This window comes from Danio rerio, chromosome 7, assembly GCF_049306965.1.
Source record: "Danio rerio strain Tuebingen ecotype United States chromosome 7, GRCz12tu, whole genome shotgun sequence".
NCBI classification, from domain to species: domain Eukaryota; kingdom Metazoa; phylum Chordata; class Actinopteri; order Cypriniformes; family Danionidae; genus Danio; species Danio rerio.
The window spans coordinates 60,157,501-60,178,407 of NC_133182.1; the positions used below are offsets into that span (position 1 = coordinate 60,157,501).

The 20,907-nt window shown below is 35.8% G+C and overlaps 1 protein-coding gene across 2 annotated transcripts in view; it reads right to left on the minus strand.

Moving 5' to 3' along the window:
* dennd4c (DENN/MADD domain containing 4C) overlaps window positions 1–20,907 on the minus strand; it is an 87,493-nt gene that overhangs the window by 2,364 nt on the left and 64,222 nt on the right. Inside the window, exons 19-33 of one of the 2 annotated variants that reach the window (XM_001919955.9) lie at window positions 20,123–20,270; window positions 19,581–19,718; window positions 19,358–19,486; window positions 19,063–19,212; window positions 15,982–17,084; window positions 9,555–9,750; window positions 8,612–8,718; window positions 8,361–8,536; window positions 7,104–7,295; window positions 6,390–6,570; window positions 6,201–6,311; window positions 5,671–5,808; window positions 5,353–5,470; window positions 5,054–5,207; window positions 1,411–1,475 (exon numbers count right to left, since the gene is read on the minus strand). In XM_001919955.9, the coding sequence (XP_001919990.2) occupies window positions 1,411–1,475; window positions 5,054–5,207; window positions 5,353–5,470; window positions 5,671–5,808; window positions 6,201–6,311; window positions 6,390–6,570; window positions 7,104–7,295; window positions 8,361–8,536; window positions 8,612–8,718; window positions 9,555–9,750; window positions 15,982–17,084; window positions 19,063–19,212; window positions 19,358–19,486; window positions 19,581–19,718; window positions 20,123–20,270 (3,106 nt within the window). Of the gene's footprint in view, window positions 1–1,410; window positions 1,476–5,053; window positions 5,208–5,352; window positions 5,471–5,670; window positions 5,809–6,200; window positions 6,312–6,389; window positions 6,571–7,103; window positions 7,296–8,360; window positions 8,537–8,611; window positions 8,719–9,554; window positions 9,751–15,981; window positions 17,088–19,062; window positions 19,213–19,357; window positions 19,487–19,580; window positions 19,719–20,122; window positions 20,271–20,907 lie in introns of both variants that reach the window. The other variant, XM_005166553.6, reaches the window with a different exon arrangement.

Below are 20,907 nucleotides of genomic sequence, written 5' to 3' on the forward strand. Positions count from 1 at the left end.
TCATTAAATATAGACAACAAGATGAATTATATATTACGTTTAACAAATATAGTGAGATTAGATCCAACGGGAGATCCTTGATGAACAGTCCGACGTGCACAGCTCTCATATGGTTAAAGCACGTTGCAGCTCAGAGTGTGTGTGTCTGTATGCGTGTGTGGTCACGTGATGTGCGTTTTTTCCGTTTCAATGTAGACGGAGAACTGTTCAGAAATGCTGGGTGAAACGCTAGTGTGGGCGCGGATCGTTTTCATTCCAAAACGCCGTTTTAAAACTAAAACGCACATATGTGAATGGGGCCTGAGAGTTCTTCGGATGCCATTTGGCAAATTCCAGGCAGGGAGTGGCTTCCGTCTGGCCACTCTACTATACAGGCCTGATTGGTGGATTGCTTCACAGATGGTTATCCTTCTGTAAGGTTCTCCTCTCTCCACAGAAGAACACTGGAGTTCTGACAGAGTGACCATCAGGTTATTGATCACCTCCCTGACTAAGGCCCTTCTCCCTCAATCACTCAGCTTAGATGGCCAGCTCTAGGAAGAGTACTGGTGGTTCCAAACACCATCCACTTACAGATGATGGAGGGCACTGTGCTCATTGAAACTTTCAGAGCATCAGAAATTTTCTGTAACCTTGCCCAGCTTTGTGCCTTGAAACAATCCTGTCTCCGAGGTCTACAGACAATTCCTTTATCTTTATGCTTGGTTTGTGCTGACATGCATTGTTAACCCTGGGACGTAATATAGACAGGTGTATGCCTTTTCAAATCATGTGAGTTCATGTAATCAACTGAATTTACCACAAGTAAACTCCAATAAAGCTGCAGAAACATTTTGAGAATGATCAGTGGAAACAGAATATACCCAAGCTCAATTTAGAGCTTCATGGCAAAGGCTGTGAATACTGATGATGTACTGTACATGTGATTTTTCAGGCTTTTTATTTTTAATAAATTTGCAACAATTTCAAAAAATCTTTTGTTCACATTGTCATTATGGGGTATTTTAAGTAGAATTTTGAGGAAATAATTTAATTTAATCTATTTAGTAATAAGGCTGTAACATAAAAACATAAAAAAATGTGGAAAAAGTGAAGCGAAATGAATACTTTCCGAACACACTTTACAATTTAGTATTTTAAATGTTTTTATTCTGAATTGAAACAAGCACAACATCTGCCATAAGAAAAATACTTGAAATACTTCATCAAAACATGTCTTTTTATCCTTTTTCCAAATGCAACCGTTTTTTTATGACAATGCAAATCTTAATACTCCTAAATGTACTTGTGTAAAAGACATGTAGAAAGACTTAATTTATTTTTGAAATTCTACAATCACATAATTATTGAATAAGCGTGACAGCTTTTCATTGTGTGTGTGGACTTTGAATGTGAACAGGATTTACTTACCAATATCAATGTTCTCCCTTCCTAAGGCAACAAGTGACAGAAACATAATTTCCCTGTAGACACTCCTGGACATAAAAACAAGAGGAGCACAAGATATAGTTACACAAGGGATAGTTTTAGCATGTTCATTAACTGTTCAGCTATGTTTAAACAGATCCAAGTTAAAACAAACACTGTGCCCCCATACAGTTGAACAAGTACAAAATCATTGCCATAAAGGGCCTGATGTAAAGAATTGATGTATTTAAAAACAGCAAATATTTGATTGTATTGGCTTATTTGTCATCTTCAACTAAGCACAGTTGACCCTCTGTGTAAAGAAATAGGTACATGATTCAGAAACTAAAACAGTAAACTGCTGGCCCTCTGTCACAAAACAAACCTTAAACCACTGTTGGAATGGACGGGTATGGAGCTCACTGATAGCAAATAGCTGTTCCTTGGCATAGAAATTGATATTTTGTATGGCATAATTACTACAATTATGTCCAACAAACAAACAAACAAATTGGTTTATGCTATCAGTTTAACTGCTTTACAGACTAACATTAGAAGCCTTACCAGCAATGTGTGAGAAGTTGTTTTTTTTACAAGCGTATTCTAACAAGCGCAGCATTTTGAATTCAACAATTTCCCACTGAATAAACTTTTATGAAAAAACACTGGGCAAAGAAATGTACAAATGAGTGAAGAGAGCATGCATTGCAAAAATTCAGTTTAGTAAAATGCAGATGCTTCCAACTCTATCGACTGAAAGTTTTATGACTTTTTATTACACTAGGGATATAAGAAGGGTTTAAAATGAACTTTTTGCACTAGCAGCATTTATAACCAGGTTAGGTTAGGTGGATTAGGGGGACTGCACAGAAGGACTTAACGATAATAACAAAAATAAAGAAAAAAGAGCTTAAAGTGCTTAATAAAACTGGTAAACTGAGACTGAGATAAACTCTCTTGAATGATTATGCTATGCAATTACATTGTTGCCAAATTGAGTTACTGACATATTCTTATTAAATGACATTATTTACATTATGGGATGTTTTTTTTATAAGTTGTTTACATTTTAAGACCTTTTATTAAAAAAAAAATATTACACATATACCGTTTGCTATGGAATGCAAAAACTTTGAAGCTCAATATCTCAAAATGTTTCAGAATGCAGATAGAACCTTATAAACCCAAGGTGACGATATGATATTGCAATAATTTGAATACATGTTTTATAAGCTGAAAATGAAAGCCTCAATTTGGTGTGGCATTATCATTATACAAAAATCATGAAAATATTTGGATTTGTTTGATTGGTTGATTATGTAGGCCAGTGGTTCTCAAACTTTTTTCACCAAGTACTACCTCAGAAATAACATTGTCTCTCCAAGTACCACCATAATGACCAGTATTGAAATACAGTAGCGTAGTAGGCCTAATGAAGCAGCTACAGCTGTGCACAGTTCAAAAACAAGGAAGATTAATTCCTATTATTAAGAATATGTATTATTGTTCGCCACTTTAAACATTATAAAAAGTCTGAACATTAACTGTGTTTGCAGGTAAAAACAAACAAGTAAGAAAATCAAGGACTTTTAAGCACATTTTCCAGCACCTATGTTTTTTTAAGACTGACACGTATTGAACATACTAAAGATGTGAAATGTATTCTCAGCAACCCATAAAACATTGCATAGGAATTTATACAAATAAAAACCATTAATAATAATATTAATAATAAATCAATTATTACACTGCTTAAATAATAAACATTTTAGTAAATAATACTAATATTAGGTAAAAGTACAAAGTACTCTTTTAAAAAGTACTAGTGAAAAAAAAAATCAGGTTTTCATTATGAAATCACTTTAAGTGTAAACTTCATTAAATGGTTTAATTGCTTAAATGACAGAGCAACATATATAGGTATTTGCACTAACAAAGGAAGTATGGTTGATTAGTCCTTTCATGAAAATTAACCTTTTAATAGCACAGCCAAAACTACCACTTAACTGTATAAGGCCATAGAGACACTTTTTGTCATTTTTTTTTTTAAACAATATGTTCAAGCTCTGAAAGGTTTAATTAAGTATATGATAAAGATATTTAAATTTAGGCTTTTATTTACATAGTTTGTTTCCTAAATGGCTGTACATCACATGGAGATTTTATTTTACACTTGATCTTAAACTAAAATAATTTTACAAAAAAATAAAAAAGACAAGTACACTGTCAGTAATAAAATAATAAAACAAATGACTTCGTTTTACTTGAGGTATTTGAAATATGACAACAATACTTTTATCAAAGCAGTGTTTTAAGAGCCTTATTGTTTATTTTGATAAATAATCAATAAGTAACAACAGATTGCTTTGTAATGCCTGTACAATTTAGTGATGCTTTAAGACAGATCAGAATACATCTATTATGTATAAATCACACAAATAGGCTACCTTAACAGAAACATTTCTAGTATAATTCTTTTGTCGTAAAGAAATAAAAAAGTTCCACCTTTGCTAAAAGTAAGTTTCACTTCACTATACAGCCAAATAAGAAGTCCATTAGTAATAGTATTGTCATTGGTCATGCATCGATCTAATTCTAAATACTGAACAGTTTTTGACTAAATTTAGTCGAGGAGCAAAGATAAATAATGTCTACTTTAATAGCTAAGAGATAGCAATTGTATATAGTCTAAGCACACATATGCGATGATGAGAAGACTTGCAGGTCATTTGAAAAAGCTTGTGTAAGAGCTCACATAACTGTTCTTGCGATTAACGTGACTGCGCTCTCATGTTAAAATAAAGCAGTTGCAACATTTACAGAAATGAACTGTGCAATATCTGCATTCCTGCACCGCCAGTCAGACTGTATTTAGAAGAGTGGCAGGTCAGAGGTGAGAAAATTCACAGAGAGAAGAGGGTGAAACGTTTATGTTGACAAGAAAAAAAAAAAGAATCGCTGACCCGTATTGTGCGCATGTCGTGTTGCTGTCGATGTTATAATTGTTTATTTTTTTTAAATATTGTGACATTCAAGATCTGTAAATTAATACAGCTCTAGATAACTTCAAACAGCGTCCACAAGTCTCTCCTCCATCATTAAAAATTCACCGTAGTCGCCTTAACAACAGAAAGCCTGCAGTTCTTTCATTTGATTGAAGAATGAAAAAGACGCGACTGAGGTAACATGCTTTTTCGGCTCGAGCGGACAGCGCAACGGCAAAACGTGAGAGGTGTTGGCTTTTTTGGGGTTAATTATTGTAATCTTCCTATTGCAACAGTGAAATACAGGGAACTGTCTCTAGATAATCTTAAAATGCAAAAAACATCAGCTATTTTTGTCATGGCGTTAGGCATTACGCTAGAGAATCATTTAAATACTAGCTCTAAAGTGACATTGGTAAAGTAGCAGCGGTTTCTGCTGTTCTGTCATCTGCAGATGTGAATGAATGGTGGAAGAAAGTAGTTTCTCTTACAAAAGGATTTTCGAGACTCTTTGTTTAATTTTCTTTTTTAAATACACGATTATGTCGTTGAACTGTTACATAAATGGAATATCAATGCAGATCAAGTAATTCAACTCAGGAATACTTTAAGGATTTAAGACTGCACTAATCATGTATAGAAAACTAGTATACATGACCAACCTCTGGCGTTTAACTTCTGGATGTTTCTTGATCTCCCGGATGAGCATATTGATGGGGCCGTAAACATCGTTCATCTGAATGCTGCGTACAATGCTGTTTAGCAAAGACCGAGTCTCCTGGTGGTCAGTTGGGGCTAGAGTTCCCTTCCTTTGCACTGTATGACAAAATATAATAATGTTCATACATGTCACATGCCGTACACGAAGTATGATTTTTGTTTGGTGTTCCTAAAACCGGTCTCATTAAACATTAACATGCTGATGCATACACTGAACAAATAATTCTCAAAAGTTACTCACAGAAGGTCCTCCAGAGCTGATAGAGGGGCTCGGTGGGCTCCTGATGTAAGTTGACATTATCCCACAACAGCTGCACGTACACCTGCTTACTGTCCTGAGACAAAGATGTCTGCGGCAGCTTTGGGAGCAACACAAAGAACTGTGCATTATTATGTTGGTTCATATCAACATACATTTAACAAGAATTACTGGGCTGAAACGCACATAATGGCTCAACAAACATCTGCTATATTTTTATACTGATCTAAATGAGAAAAACCTGAGGCTCCATAATGAGCACTCATTAAGAGTATAGCAGTGTGAATGAAGGTCAAGTACCTTTACTCCATTGTTGCAGTGTTCAGAAGTGAGAATGAGTCCAGGCAGAATGCTGGGCAGGTCTAAACGACGAAAATACCACACCAGGTTCCAGAAAATGATGGGGTGCTGACTAAGAAACTTATGTGTATAGATTACCTAAGAGAAAATGCAAATAAACAAATCAAGACAACAATGTCCTGTGGGCATTAAAACACTTTACATAACTAGGGTTAAGCATTGTGAGGTTGCTACAATCTGGGGCTCAGATTAAAATTGGAAAAGCCAAAAATTATTTTACAGCTCTCAGGGACATTTGATTCCGATTCAATCATGCCACAATTTTGGTCAATCTTGACATTTCAAGGAATGTTAATCTCCCATATACAGTATATACACATGCATACGCGCATATATAAATTCGTGTTGGCTGCTTATGAGCATATTTAAATTGATTCTGCAGGAACAACCGGCGAGATGTACATTATCCTTTATGTAAAATAGACCTAGTGTTTAATGAACCATCAAAATTTAAAGTTATGCTTGAATACCTGATCCCCTTCATTTTCTAAAAGCGACTCCAATTCTTTGCGCAGAACCAGTGGACTGAGATACGGCACAGAAACTGGTTTTGGGTTGGGTCGCTTTTGACCCAACGTGTCCTGAAACAATAAAAAGCAGAATTAAATCACATCATTCTTGATCCATTAAAATTGTAAAAAGGCAAGGTGGTCCCTTACCGACACTTCTTGTAAGCTGTTGGGCAGGCTAATAGTGGATATGCCATGATTGGGTCTTTGAATCAAGTCCAAATTCTGCAGTGGTCCTCCCATACTGTTGCTCCGTGTTAATGTGTTCCGTTTCTCAGCTTGTCTCTCCATGAGACCAAGGGGGTCTGAATGTACAGGCTCAGGTACAAGGCTACAGGGCAAATTCAGAACTCATTATGCGATCTAAGATTTATAAAAAAAAAACAAACAAAAAAAACACACATTTACAGTATATTACCCTACACCCATTATTGCCAAACTCTGCATTTCTCTGTTGTGCTAAACTTTCAAAAAGTTTCAAGAAATTGAAGCCCCACCATCTACAGCTTGACTTATATCCAACTAGGTCTGTTAACATCTATTAATTTTCATTTCACACATCACAATCAATTCAATTGAAATTTAGATTTAGAAAGTTTTGAGCTATAATTTGCAGAAGGTAATTATTTTCAGTTGATCAGATAATTTCCAGTCTACACCATCTTTATTCACATAGAGTGGATTAAATATATCTACAGAGACGAGTTCAGCAAAAACCCTTATCTTGTGGTTGAGATGAGTGCTTAGCAAAAACCCTTATCTTGTGGTTGAAAAATCATCAATCAATTTATGATATTTACACAAAAACCAACAAAAAAAAATGAGTTACCCTTCCTGTAATATTTTAAAACTGTGTTTACATACATCTTTGGGGTTCCAGTTTGAGCAACAGGCATCTCAACAGGACTCTTGCTGTCCTCAGAAGATTCTGCGAAAGTCATGAGGTCTGAAGGGTCACTAGGAGAGCTCACTTTCACTTCTGATGAGCTAGAAGTGGTTGGTTGTGTGGTGGAGCTGTGGATACTGTCTCCTGATGTACTCGTCTTCAAGTAGAAGCTGTAAACAAAAATGCCTATTAAATGTCATTGTAAAAATCTAAATTGATCACATAAATTACAGTGGAATGTATGTTTAATAAAACAGTGAACATACAATGAGACATGATCTGATTGCTTAAATATACTGATGTGAACTGTAAGCAAAACCTAATTTGGATGGACAGAAGAAAGAAAAGCACATTTTGCTCACTGACCATTATCAAAAGATAAATTCTGATAATATCTTTTTAGAATGTGTAAAAAATATGAACATTTTTTAACAAACCTTTATTAAAACATTGAAATACATATTTCATTCCAAGATAAAAGTTAAAATGAGATATCACAAAAATAGCTTAAATATTCGAGAAAAAAAAATCAGTTGTTTCAACATTTGAATTATCCCATCTAAGAAAGTGGTCAAGAGCTATAGAATGAGAGTAACGTTAAGGGAGAACAATAAGAACCATCTCAAAAAATAGGATGGCTTAAGTACAAAACACTCAAATACAGATCACAGCTGGAGCAATTTCATATAACAGAAGATGAACTTTAATGTCTTAAAAAGTTTACAACAATGATGCATGAATGTCCTTAATCATCCCAGCAAGCACAGGACTTAAACATGACGTCAGATTGACGTTGTACCCATAGGTCATGAGACGTCAGAACCAAACGTCAGGCAGATGTCATCGTAATAAATGTCAGTTCTTAATGTCAATATGATGCTGGTTTTAAGATGTTGGATTTTGTTTACTTTCCAAGACAACCTAAAATCCACCAAATATCACCATCATTTGATGTTGTTATTGGACATCAAAATAATATTGTTCTCAGATGCTGACGACCTAAATCTAACCTAATATTAACATCTCATGACCATGTGTGTCTGCTGGGATCTGTCAGCAAACCATATAGGAAGTCAGCAGAACATCTTTGTAGACTTTGTACTGAGATTTACTTATTATATTGATGACTCATTTAAAGATCTTCTTCAATTTCCTAGTTGTGTATGCATATTGTTAGGTTGCAATGTTGTAATAAAAATGTAATGCAATAAAATCTATTTTCCTAAGTAACTCACCCTGGAGTAGCACGCAGGTCCTGGAACTCAACATGGAGCAAAGGAAGGAAAGTGACTTGACAGAAGGGACAGGTGCAGTTTAGATTGGAGTCATCTGCTGTCCAGCCCGCCATGATCTCCTCATCATACACTAGTGCCTCACAAGAGCGACACTGAGAGCAGCTGGACATGAGAACCTGCCAAAAACAAGCCACATATAGTTGTACGTCTTTCTAATAAAGTGAAGCATCAATTAGAGCTGCGGCTCTCACCTCTAAAGCACAGTTTTGGTAAATGCTGGAGGTGCTGGCATGATGAGAGGAACTATGTTCAGACCTCTCGGAGTCTGCTCCTCTCATTGAGCGACCTGGAGTCAAAGCTGTAAAGAACAAATGGAGAGCATGTTAAACATCTCATATCTTTAACCTGTGTGTTGTCCTAGAATTCTGTATGCACAGGTTTGAATCACAAAATACACCCACATTTAATAAATCTCCAAAATAAAGCAGCTAAATTTCATTTAAATCTTTAACCTCATCTTCAGCACAAACTTGGTGAAAATGAGTCTAGGTTTTCCCTCATCAGTGTGCAGTTTTTCATCAATGTTTAATCAGTGGGTTAAAGGGTATCATTTCTAATGCTAGGCACCTGCATAAGTTTAATATGCTTTTAGCAAGACAGTATTCGTAAATGTTTAAGCAACAGATTCGTTTTGTGTGTGTGTGTGTGTTTTGGGCGGTAAAAAATTGACCCGAAGGACAACTGTTGTACCCAAAATGTGTACAGCTTTTATGAGAATATGAAAATAAAAAATGATTATTTTTTTTTCTAATGTTAGGGTCATTTAAAAAAATCAGCTAACTTCAAGATAAATAATCAACAACTTGTTTGTTTATTTATTTATTTTTTATTAATTATTATCAACATTGGTTTTCTTTTCTGCTGTTAAAACAATACATGGGTTAAAGTTAAAAAATAAAACAACTGATGGTATCAGTTTTCCCAGAGATGGGTTGCGGCCGGAAGGGATAGGGTTAGGGTATTTTACGCTGCGTAAAAATGTGCTGGATAAGTTGGCGGTTCATCCCGCTGTGGCGACCCCAGCTTAATAAAGAGACTAAGCCAACAAGAAAATGAATGAATGAATGATATCAGTGTGGTTTATGAATTTATGTTGAATGTGTGTGTGTGTGTGTGTGTGTGTGTGAGTCTTACGAGTTGACAGGTGTGCCTGGCCGGTATCGCTGCTTCCACTGCTGCTACCCAGGCTGGTATTGCTGTGTGCGAGCCCGTTTGAGCCCAGACTAGGCATCAGTCCTCTGGGTAAAGTGTTCTCCGTATCTCCCTCTCCAGATAGCAACTGTTCTTCTAGCCTAGCTGGGAAACTGTACTGGGGCTTTAAGTTATCCTCCTAAATCAGAGACATCCAAAATATAGTCAAGACTCATCATACAGTTGAAGTCAAAATCATATAACCTCCAGTGCAGCTCTCCAAGTGTTACTCATTTTTAAACATAATAGTTTTACTACCCAATTTCTAAAAATAAAAACATTTCTTTTGTCTTTGTTAACTGTAATGTAATGTAATGTATTTTTTTATTTAGTGCCATGTCAGCAACCAAGGCTATTTTCATGGCAGGAATCTTTCAACAATAAATATACAATTTAAAAATCAACAAACAAAATAAAACATAAATTAAATAAGATTTTTTGTGTTAATACATGATAAAAATTCTAAAATCTTTTCTGGTTCCACTTTGTCAAAAATGTCCTTAAAAGAGTTCATTTCATAAAAAGTCCTTCTGGAATCAGTAAAAGCAGTACAGTCCAGTAAAATATGTTTTACAGTAATAGGAGTTTTGCAGCACAAACACTGAGTGGGGTTTTCACCTTGGAGCAAAAAACCATGTGTAATTCTCGTATGCCCAATACGGCATCTGGTAAAAACTACTTGATCAAATCGATTCTTAAAATGTCTTAAAATTCTGTGTGAAACTTCAGGTTGGATTTCATGTAGTTTATTGTTTTCTAATGCATCCCATTCCTTTTGCCACTTGTTTAAAATGTAAGCGTTGATAAAAGGTTTCATCTCTGAAGGAGGAATTTGGCATTTGTTCACTACTTGTTTCAAAGCATCTTTAGCAGCTGCATCAGCTCGCTCATTGCCTAAAAGCCCGACATGTCCAGGAACCCAGCAAAAAATGATGTGATAAAACTGATTTTGTAGTTGGTGAACTTTAGTTAAAATATTTTCAATCAAAGGATGATCATTCGTTGAAGATTCCATAACTTGGAGGCATGATTTAGAGTCTGTGAAAATGATGGATTTCTTTTGTTTTGCATTTTCTATGTACTCCAATGCTAAAAGTAAAGCGCGGGCTTCAGCTGTGAATATAGAGCATTCTTTAGGTAGACTGATTCCATGACTTTGTTCCCCTGTCACCATTGCTGCTGCTACATTACTTTCCATCTTTGAACCATCTGTGAAGATTGGTATGTGCTGAGAGTATTGAGTTCTGATATCCAGGTATTGTTGTTTGTACATATTGGGATGAGTAACTCCTTTCTTCTGGTGTCCTAGCTCCATATTGATTATAGGCATCTTTAAATTCCAGGGAGGCAATGAGTTGAAGTGTATTTGTTTTAAAATGTCCAGGTTTAAATTTAGATTTTGTAAGTGTGAATTGATACGTAAACCAAATGGTCTGATGGTTTTTGGCTTACTTTCGTATAATTGTACAAACTGAGGTTCGAAAACTGCAGTATAGGCTGGGTTATTCTTATTTGCCTTTAGTTTGATAGCATATTGTAATGAAAGTTTCAGCCGTCTATTTTGAAGTGAGGGTTCGTTAGCTTCAATGTACAGACTCTGAACGGGTGATGTTCTGAATGCTCCTAAAGCAAGCCGTAATCCTTGATGGTGGACTGTATTGAGGATTTGTTTATAAGATTTCCTGGCAGAGTCATAAATTATGCTTCCATAATCCAAACGAGATCGAATGAGTACTCTGTACAATCGTAAAAGTACAGTTAAGTCAGCACCCCAATTTGTTTTTGCCAACACTTTGATTATGTTCATAGCTTTGAGGCACTTGTTTTTCAAAAATTTTAAATGAGGGATAAAAGTCATTTTGTTATCAAAAAGGAGACCTAAAAACTTGATTTCTTTAACAACTTTGATCATATTTCCATTGATAAAAAGTTCTGGATCATGATGAAGTGATCGCTGGATACAAAAATGTGTACAAACAGTTTTTGTTTTAGAGAACTTAAAACCATTTTCGACAGCCCACTGGTTAATTTTGTGAATATTTAACTGCAATTGCCTTTCAATTGTATTCATGTTCTTCCCTCTGTAACAGATACATAAATCATCCACGTAGATGCTGCAGAACATATTTGGAGCAATGATTTCCACAATGCTATTTATTTTAATACTAAAGAGTGTGACCGAGAGTATACTTCCTTGAGGAACTCCGAGTTCTTGTTGGTGGGTATTTGAAAGGGAATTTCCCACTTGGACTCTGAAGTTTCTTCTAGTGAGAAAGTTTGAAATGAAGGTAGGAAGTTTTCCTCTAAATCCCATTTGGTGAAGATCTTTTAAAATTCCATATCTCCATGTTGTGTCATAAGCTTTTTCTAAATCAAAGAAAACAGCAACAACATGTTCTTTTCTGATGAATCCATCTCTGATATAAGTTTCTAGTCGGATTAACTGATCCAATGTACTCTTTCCACGTCTAAATCCACACTGGTAGTCAGTTAGTTGTTTGTTTTTTTCCAGTGTCCAGACAAGACGGTTGTTAATCATTCTTTCCATCGTTTTACATAAACAACTGGTCAGAGCAATTGGTCTGTAGTTATTTGGATCAGTGTGGTCTTTTCCTGGTTTAGGTATAGCTATTACTGTTGCTTCTTTCCACGAAGCTGGAATTTTTCCCGAAGACCAGATGTTGTTGAACTCGTCCAGTAGGAGGCATAGTGAACTATATGGTAAGTGTTTTAAAAACTGGTAATGGATTTTATCTGGTCCAATGGCTGTATCATGTGAGCATTTTAAAGAATTTATTAATTCTTTAATTTTAAAAGGTTGATTATATACTTCTTTGTTGTCAGAATAAAAATTTAGTTCTTTGCATTCCTGCTGTGCTCGTATGATTTGAAATGCTGGGAGGCAGTTCTCTATTGATGAATTCTTTTCGAAGGCTTCAGCTAATGTATTTGCTATGTCCATTTCCTTTGTTTGAAGTATTCCTTGTTTTATAATATGTTGTATGCGAGTTCCATTTTCCTTTCCCTTCATTTTACGGATCATGTTCCAAATTTTCTTCATGGGAGTATAGTAAGTTAAGCTGGATACAAATTGTTTCCAGCTTTGTTTCTTTGCTTCATTTAGGGTTCTGCGAGCTTGGGCTCTACAAATTTTAAAATGGATAAAATTTGTAGTTGTTGGATGTTTATTAAAAGCACGTTCTGCTTTTTTCCGAGTTTCAATAGCTTTTTTACATTGTTCATTAAACCAGGGATTTGTCTTTCGTTGTGGTTTTGTTGATGTCTTTGGGATGGTTTCATCTGCTATAGCGATTAACTGCTGAGTGAAGTCTTCTATTGAGTTCTGGTTATCTTGGGTAGCTGAAATTAATTTTTCACAACACATGTTTTGAAAGGTGGTCCAGTCTGCTTTCTTGAGTTGCCATCTTGAAGGTCTACTTGTTACATCCAGTTGTGGAAATGTGAGGATAATTGGGAAGTGGTCACTCCCGCATAGATCATTCCATACTCTCCATGAACAGTCAAGTAAAAGATCAGCACTACATATTGTCAGATCGATTTCTGTATAAGTACCATGTCCTGGATGAAGATATGTTTTGGTTCCATCATTTAAAAGACATAAATCATTATTTTCTATAAAAGTTTCCATTCTTCTTCTTTGTTAACTAGACAAGTTAAGATAATTAGGCAAGTTATTGGATAACAGTTGTTTGTTCTGTAGACAATTATATTTATTTATTTATTTATTAATTAATTAATTATTATTTTAATAGGCTAATAATATTGACATTCAAATTGATAAAAAAACTGATTTTATTACAGCCAAATGAAAAGAAACAAGACATTTCTCAGAATAAAATACTGTGAAAATGTCCTTGGTCTTCTAAACATCACTTGGGAAATATAAAAATAAAAAAGAATAAAAATGTCACATGGGGCTAACAATTTTGACTAAAACTGTTTGTCCATCATTTACAATGTGTAACCTCAGAATGCATTTTACAGAGATTACTCTACTAAATTGTACTACATTGACATGCAAAGAAAACTGAGAAACAACTAATTATTTTAGCCCGAAAGAGCAAAAATCTGCATATTTTGCTAATCGCTTTGCTAAATGTACCTAATGTTATGTTTAACCTTTGACATTAAAAAAGTACAAAAATAAAAAATAATAAAATAATTTCATAAAAGTGTGCTAGTTCATACTGCTTTCTAAAGGCTTGTCATAAAATCTCAAGATTACTTTTTGGCTATGCATTAAAACAAAAAAGTTTTTTAATTATTATTTAAAAGGTTTATTCAGCTAATATCTGTTTTAAAAGGATTCTTGACATCTAAATGTTCAAAAGGTTCTTCAGTTTAAAAACATCCTTTGAGGTGAATCCAAGCTGCCAAAATTTTTTTTCCACTTCCTGTTTTTTTATACAGTATATTGCAGTATAGCTGAATGCATCATTTCAAAGCTAGCTTTACAAACACAGATCAATGTCGTCTTTATAACTACCTTTCTGGCTGCCCACCCACGCAAAGAGAACTGATTTAACAGAATCACTGAACTAAAATGTCCTTCTTATGCATGCTTACACACAAAACTTGATAAATTAATTTATTTTATATATGTGATTAGAATTGAAGGTGAGCTCCAATTCTAACAATGAACAATGATTTTGTTCTAACAATACAATTCACACTTAGCAGACAACCTTCTAAACAGGTTTTACAACATTTTGTCAACAACTGACAGCATGGAGAAAACAGTATGCAGTTATAGGCCCTAAAAGTGTGAGATTCTGGGGCAAAAATGTCCTGTGTGAGTTTTTGTCATGTATCTGGGTTAAATTATAGTTCAATATCTCATGAGTGCTGTTTTGTCTTGAATAGAAGAAAAGTGAATGTGATAATCTAGAAACAGTTAAGAAGTTAACAGTGCTGTTATATTTTAGAGACAAATTTGTCTGTTTTTGCCAATGAAAATACTACAGCCACAGTAAAATTGAAAGCAGAATGCTATATTTTGTTTCATTTCTGTTGTAAATTTACTTTCCTTTTTCCTTTTTTATTTTTGAAGCCTTTTTTTAAATGTCTATTTGATGTTTTGTGTATTTAAAAGAATAATAGCTTAATTTTACACTTTTACACAGAACTCAAAAATGTTATGTTATTGATTAGAGTAGAAGAAGAGCAAACAATGCTACAACTATAAATCACTGGAACTGTCAGTCAGTCAGAGTTTAGCAAAGATAAAATGTAAGATTTTCACCAAATCTCCAGCTATAATCAATGCTAAAAAATAAAATCAGATGCACTTAATGGAAGCACGGACATTAGCTATGTTTCCATCCAGCTTTTTTTAGGCGCATTTTGCTTATGCGCATAAAAAAACTGTAGATGAAAACGTCATGATGCACATAAATTTTGAAAATGCGCATAAAAAACTTGTGCGTATAACTGAGTAGGATAAACTTTTTATCCGATAAGAAAAGATGTGTATAAACTACGATGGAAACACTTTTACAGAACAAATTTCAGTATGCACATTAAAAAGGTCATGTGATTTTGAGATAAGAGATCATGATGAAAATGTGTGCGAATGGATAAACCAGCAGACTGAGCACACTGTAAACCAGGGGTCACTAATTCTGGTCCTGGAGGGCCGGTGTCCCTGCAGGGTTTAGCTCCAACTTGCCTCAACACACCAGCCTGGATGTTTCAAGTATGCCAAGTAAGAGCTTGATTAGCTTGTTCAGGTGTGTTTGATTAGGGTTGAAACAAAAATCTGCAGGACACCGGCCCTCCAGGAACAAGTTTGGTGACTACTGCTGTAAACCATCTGAAATGTATGCCTTACCATTTCAGTATTAGTGTTATTATATTATTAATGACCTCCAGAAAAAAAAAAAATAGCGTCTGTGCTCCGCGTCTGACAACTTCAAACGCCACCGCACTTTCACTGCATGTCAGGATTGCCTTCTGAGGCGCAAGTGATTTATTAGATGAAGAAAGGTTGACACAGCTTCTCCTACAACAGCAAATTCAGTTTTTACTGTTGATATTTGGCGCCAGTTAATCAGGAAGTGATGATTTTGTTCGCTTTGACTCGTTGGATAGAAATGCTGCCTTATTCGCACGTCTTTCATGTGATAATCCAGTTTTGCGCAAAAAGTTCATTCTTTTTTTATTCTTTTGTTCTTTTTTTGGATGGAAACATAGATAGTGAGTGAAAACTCATTAGTTTTCAAATAAAACTATCATGCCTCAAATAAAGTGGGTGAATGTACAAATGTAGTAAATCACAGTATAAAATGCACTTTTATAAAAGTAAAACCTTTCATGGGTTTCTTGACACATTTCTTTTGTTTGCTCTCACCTCATCATCTGAGTAGGAGTAGGCTGAAGCCACTGCATCCCACATCTTACTGGCCACATTGGCTGCCTGCTTCATGCCTGATTTAAGCATATCTACTTTGGGGCCCACCAGAAGAGAGTCCATCTTGATGCCTGAGATGGAGTTGATGACAGAGCCTAGTGAGCTGTTCTGTGACGATTTTACCAGTGCAGTCAGCGATGACGACCTCTGGCCTGCAGAGCCAGGGGTCTTGGGGGATTTGACAGCAAATGTCTTTGAGCGAGTGACAGCAGGACTAGGTTTTGGATGCTCCGTTGAACTGGCCACTTTGACTGGGCCAATCGGAAGGCTTGACCTTCTTTCTAAAGACTGCTTAACTGCTGGAGAGTCTGGACAGTTTATGGATTCAGGGTTTGAACCCTGTTGCAACTCCATGCTAGGAGATCTAGCAGTCAGGGGGCTTTGGAGGCTCATGTACATCTCAATCTCATCTGCAAGATTCCTTGACACCAGAGGTGGAAAGGTCCGTGTGGACTCCTGGCTCTGAATGGAGGTTGTGTCTTCAGTTTCTGAAGCAAAGAGTGAGAGTGGATCTGCTCCCATTTCGACATTCTCCCTCTCCACAGCTTTAGAGGAGGAGACGGCACTCCCTGTGGTTCGCCCAACTCGTTCACTGCTATTGGATTCTGCTGCTGCATTATCCCGCTTTATACTTTTCTCCACTCCCTCTGCTGCAGAAGTGAAGGATTCATGTTTGGTCTCCTGCTTTTCCTCTTGTTCTTCCTCCTGGAGGGCAGGGCTTAGTGTAGCCTCCACCTTGAACTCTTTAAACGGAGCAATGCTTGCAAAAGGAGGAGGAGTCTGGCTGCCGGAGAACACTGCTGCAAGAATTTTTGCATCTGCGCCCATGTGATCAGCACTGAGCTCCAGACTGCTTTTTTTCTGTAGCATGCCAGCTTTGCTCTCTGCACTAAAACTGCAGCTGCGCTCCATGAAGGCCTTTACCCTTTGCTGCTGTCCAGACTGCGGAAGCTGTGAATCTGGGATTACAGTAGCATCCTCCACAGACAAGGCCACATCTTCACTCTTTTTACGGGACATGAAGAGCTTACCAGTGCAAACACCTGCTGGAGACACAGAGGACAAACAGTGGCACTTACATCAAGTCCAAAACAAATACTGTATGAAATATTAGTGCTTGCAAGATAAGAAAAAGAACGAGATTATGTTTTAAACATTGCATCAGAGATACACATACATATATAGTCAGGTGCATAAATATTTGGACATAGACACAATTCTAACATTTTTGGCTCTGTACACCAAAACAATGGATTTGAAATGAAACAAACAAGATGTGCTTTAACTTCAGACTGTCAGCTTTAATATGAGGATATTTACATCAAATCAGGTGAACACTGTAGGAATTACAACAGTTTGCATATGTGCCTCCCACTTGTTAAGGGTCCAAAAGTAATTGGATAAGATGACAGATGCTGCAGAGGCCTGGCAGAGCATCACCAGGGATGAATCCCAGCATCTGGTGATGTCTATGCATTCCAGACTTCAGGCTGTAATTGACTGCAAAGGATTTGCAACCAATTATTAAAAAGTGAAAGTTTGATTTATGATTATTATTCTGTCCAATTACTTTTGACTCCTTAAAAAGTGGGAGACACATATGCAAACTGTTGTAATTTCTACAGCATTCACCTGATTTGGATGTAAATATCCTCATATAAAAGCTGACAGTCTGGAAGTTAAACCACATCTTGTTCGCTTATTCTGTGAAAATTTTAAATCCATTGTGTTGGTGTATAGAGTCAAAAATATTAGAATTTTGTCTATGTCTAAATATTTATGGACCTAACTGTATGTACACACACACACACACACACACACACACACACACACATACACACACATACATATATATATATATATATATATATATATATATATATATATATATATATATATATATATATATATATATAGATATATATAAATATATATATATATATATATATAGATATATATAAATATACACACACGCACACACATATGTATACATATTTATCAGAGGTCGCGTTAGACTTTCTTATTGTCCGTCTTTTTGACGGAAAGGGTTGTAAAAATTCCGTCATAACCTAATATTGATCGTTATTTAATTTACAGACTTTCTAATTGCTTTTTGTCATTCATATTTTAATAATAAACTTGCACGATGAGCATATAGGCTAAATTATTAATTAATTTATTTGAAAAATACAAAACAATCTTATCTGCCTTAACTCATATCTTCCTCCTGCGTCGACCTGAACAGGTGCTTGCCTGTATGTAATCAAACGCATCAAGGGAGACTGATGCAGAGGCAGTTGTCATTAAATTCTTTGTCTTTACCTCGGAAAGTTGAGTTCTCGTGACCAAAAACTGGAATTAGCGCCACTTCAGCCAGTGCTTTGTAGTTAGGAAACATTTCTCCTAAGGCTGTGATCAGAACAAAGTTTGCTGAATTCTCTGAATGTGGTATTTCCCGATCCTGCAAGCACTCGTTTCACCGGGAAAAAATACTACAGCACGCGCTCCTTCTGCACCCCTCTGCGATCGGTAGTGCTTACAATGCACTCCAAAGCACCTGAACTCCTTGCTGCAGTTTGGTTGGCTCGTAACAGCTGTCGGCGACTGAGGTTTTTGTCTGTTTGTTCTTCATCGTCCACTGCATCACTTCCTCTTTTTTCACCTTTATTATTAATATCACAACTATTTGGCCATTTTAAGAAACTTCTCATACTCAGCTGCTGTGACATTTTTGCAACTGTACGCAGCGGTGACAAAGAGGAGACAAAACAAGGACAATCGCCATCATCTTGACAGGAGTGGGAATTGCAGTTAGCTACAAATTACAATGGATCACCCTCAGCATAATCCGTCAAAATGACGGATCACCTTCAGATTTTTCTGTCACTGCTGAAAAAAATCTGTCAATGATGGAAAATATTCAGTTAACGCGACCTCTGATATATATATATATATATATATATATATATATATATATATATATAGTATTGTATAGCATAGTATACATTTTCAGCGACTGACCAGTTTCTCCCCTGCCTGCAGTGCTGTCAAAGTGGACAGGGATATCAGTAGAGGGTTTTACAATGCTGGCTACACATGGTGCTATCTCAGCAGGGCTAGGGGGCTCTGTTACAGCTACAACACTGTCCACAGAACTGGCAATATCTTGTCCTATAAAGAGTCAAAAGGAGGAAAATCTCAGAAAAATGATCCTTGACAACGTATGGCTGTAAGAGAAACTGCATTTATGAATGTGAATACATACATATCGAAAACAATTGTGTTAAGTAAAAAGAATTAGCTTGCAATGCTGTACCATTTTTGGTGTTGGTTTCTTTGCTACTACAGGTGTGGTTGGTAGACAGAGGTGGTGAGGTTACCGGTTCTTCTGTATGTTCCTGTGGTAATTCATCTTTAGATCCATAACCCTGATCAGACTGAGCAGCTTATTTAATCAAAAACACAAAACATACGTCAACAGAATAAAATAATAATTTAGCATAACAAATTATTTTTTGAATCACACAGAGCAACTCTACCTGTACTGTAGTGACTGTCAATAACATCCTCAACTAAAATGCTGTGGGAGAAGAGAATGTGTTCCTCGACAATTCCGTCTACGCTTCCATGACTCAGTCTGTCTCCATCAGCACCTACTGCTGTACTTGCTGAAAGATCTGTGTAAAAGTACATGCCATTTCACACAGTCATTTCATTATAGTGGTAACGTAAAATCAAACTAAATTATATCAGTCACTAATTATAATGATGTTAAACTTATATAAAATGAGTATTGCACAAAAACGCTTGTTGTATTTCTTATTAAATCAATTATTATGTACATTTAAACATATTCTAATGTGTTTCTTGTTGAAAACTTTAAACATAAATTCTTTACCTGCTATTTCTGAACAGTACGCTTACAATTAAAACATAATATTTAATCATGTTTTTACTGTCTTGTGTTTAAATAATATTTACTGTCAGGCATTAGGACAGGAATACAGGACATCTTTTCTGACCAAAATGGAGACTCAGAAGAGAATCACCAGAAGAGGGGGAAAGGAGGAAGAACCTGTACCTGTGCTTTTCAGAGAAGATCCTATTTGAAGAGTGGTCCCACGTAATGCCCGTTTAAACTGCACCACTCCTCGCACAAGGTTCCTCATTTTGGTCCACATGAAGAGACCGCTACGGTTGCGGCTTGGCCAAGGACTTTCCAGAACAGCCTGGACAATGCAGAATCATATACAGATCAGGGGGTTGCCATGACATTTACAATGCTCCCCGTTCACACTAGCAACAAGAACCCATTTTATTTAAGATGCTAAATATTTAAGTTATTAAATGAAAGATCTTTGCTTTGGCATGAAAAACACTAGAACTGCATAATTCTAATCTAATACAGACAGAGCTTGATTAATTTAAGGGAGGGATGGGTACAGCCGGAGCCCCACACTGCAAAAAATGCTTTTCTTACTTAGATTTTTTGTCTTGTTTCTAGTCCAAATATCTAAAAATTCCTAAATCAAGAAGAGTTTTCTAGACAAGCAAAACATATTGTCTTGTTTTGAGAAATAATAAGCCAATATTAAGTGAGTTTTTCCTTAAAACCAGCAAAATAATCTGCCAATGGGGTAAGCAAAATAATCTTACATCAAAAGAAAAAACAAGATTAATTTGCTTACCCCATTGGCAGATTATTTTGCTTGTTTTAAGGAAAAACTCACTTAATATTGGCATATTATTTCTCAAAACAAGACAATATGTTTTGCTTGTTTAGAAAATGCTTCTTTATATAAGAAATTTTAAATATTTAGACAAGAAACGAGAAAAAAAAATCTAAGCAAGAAAAGCATTTTTTGC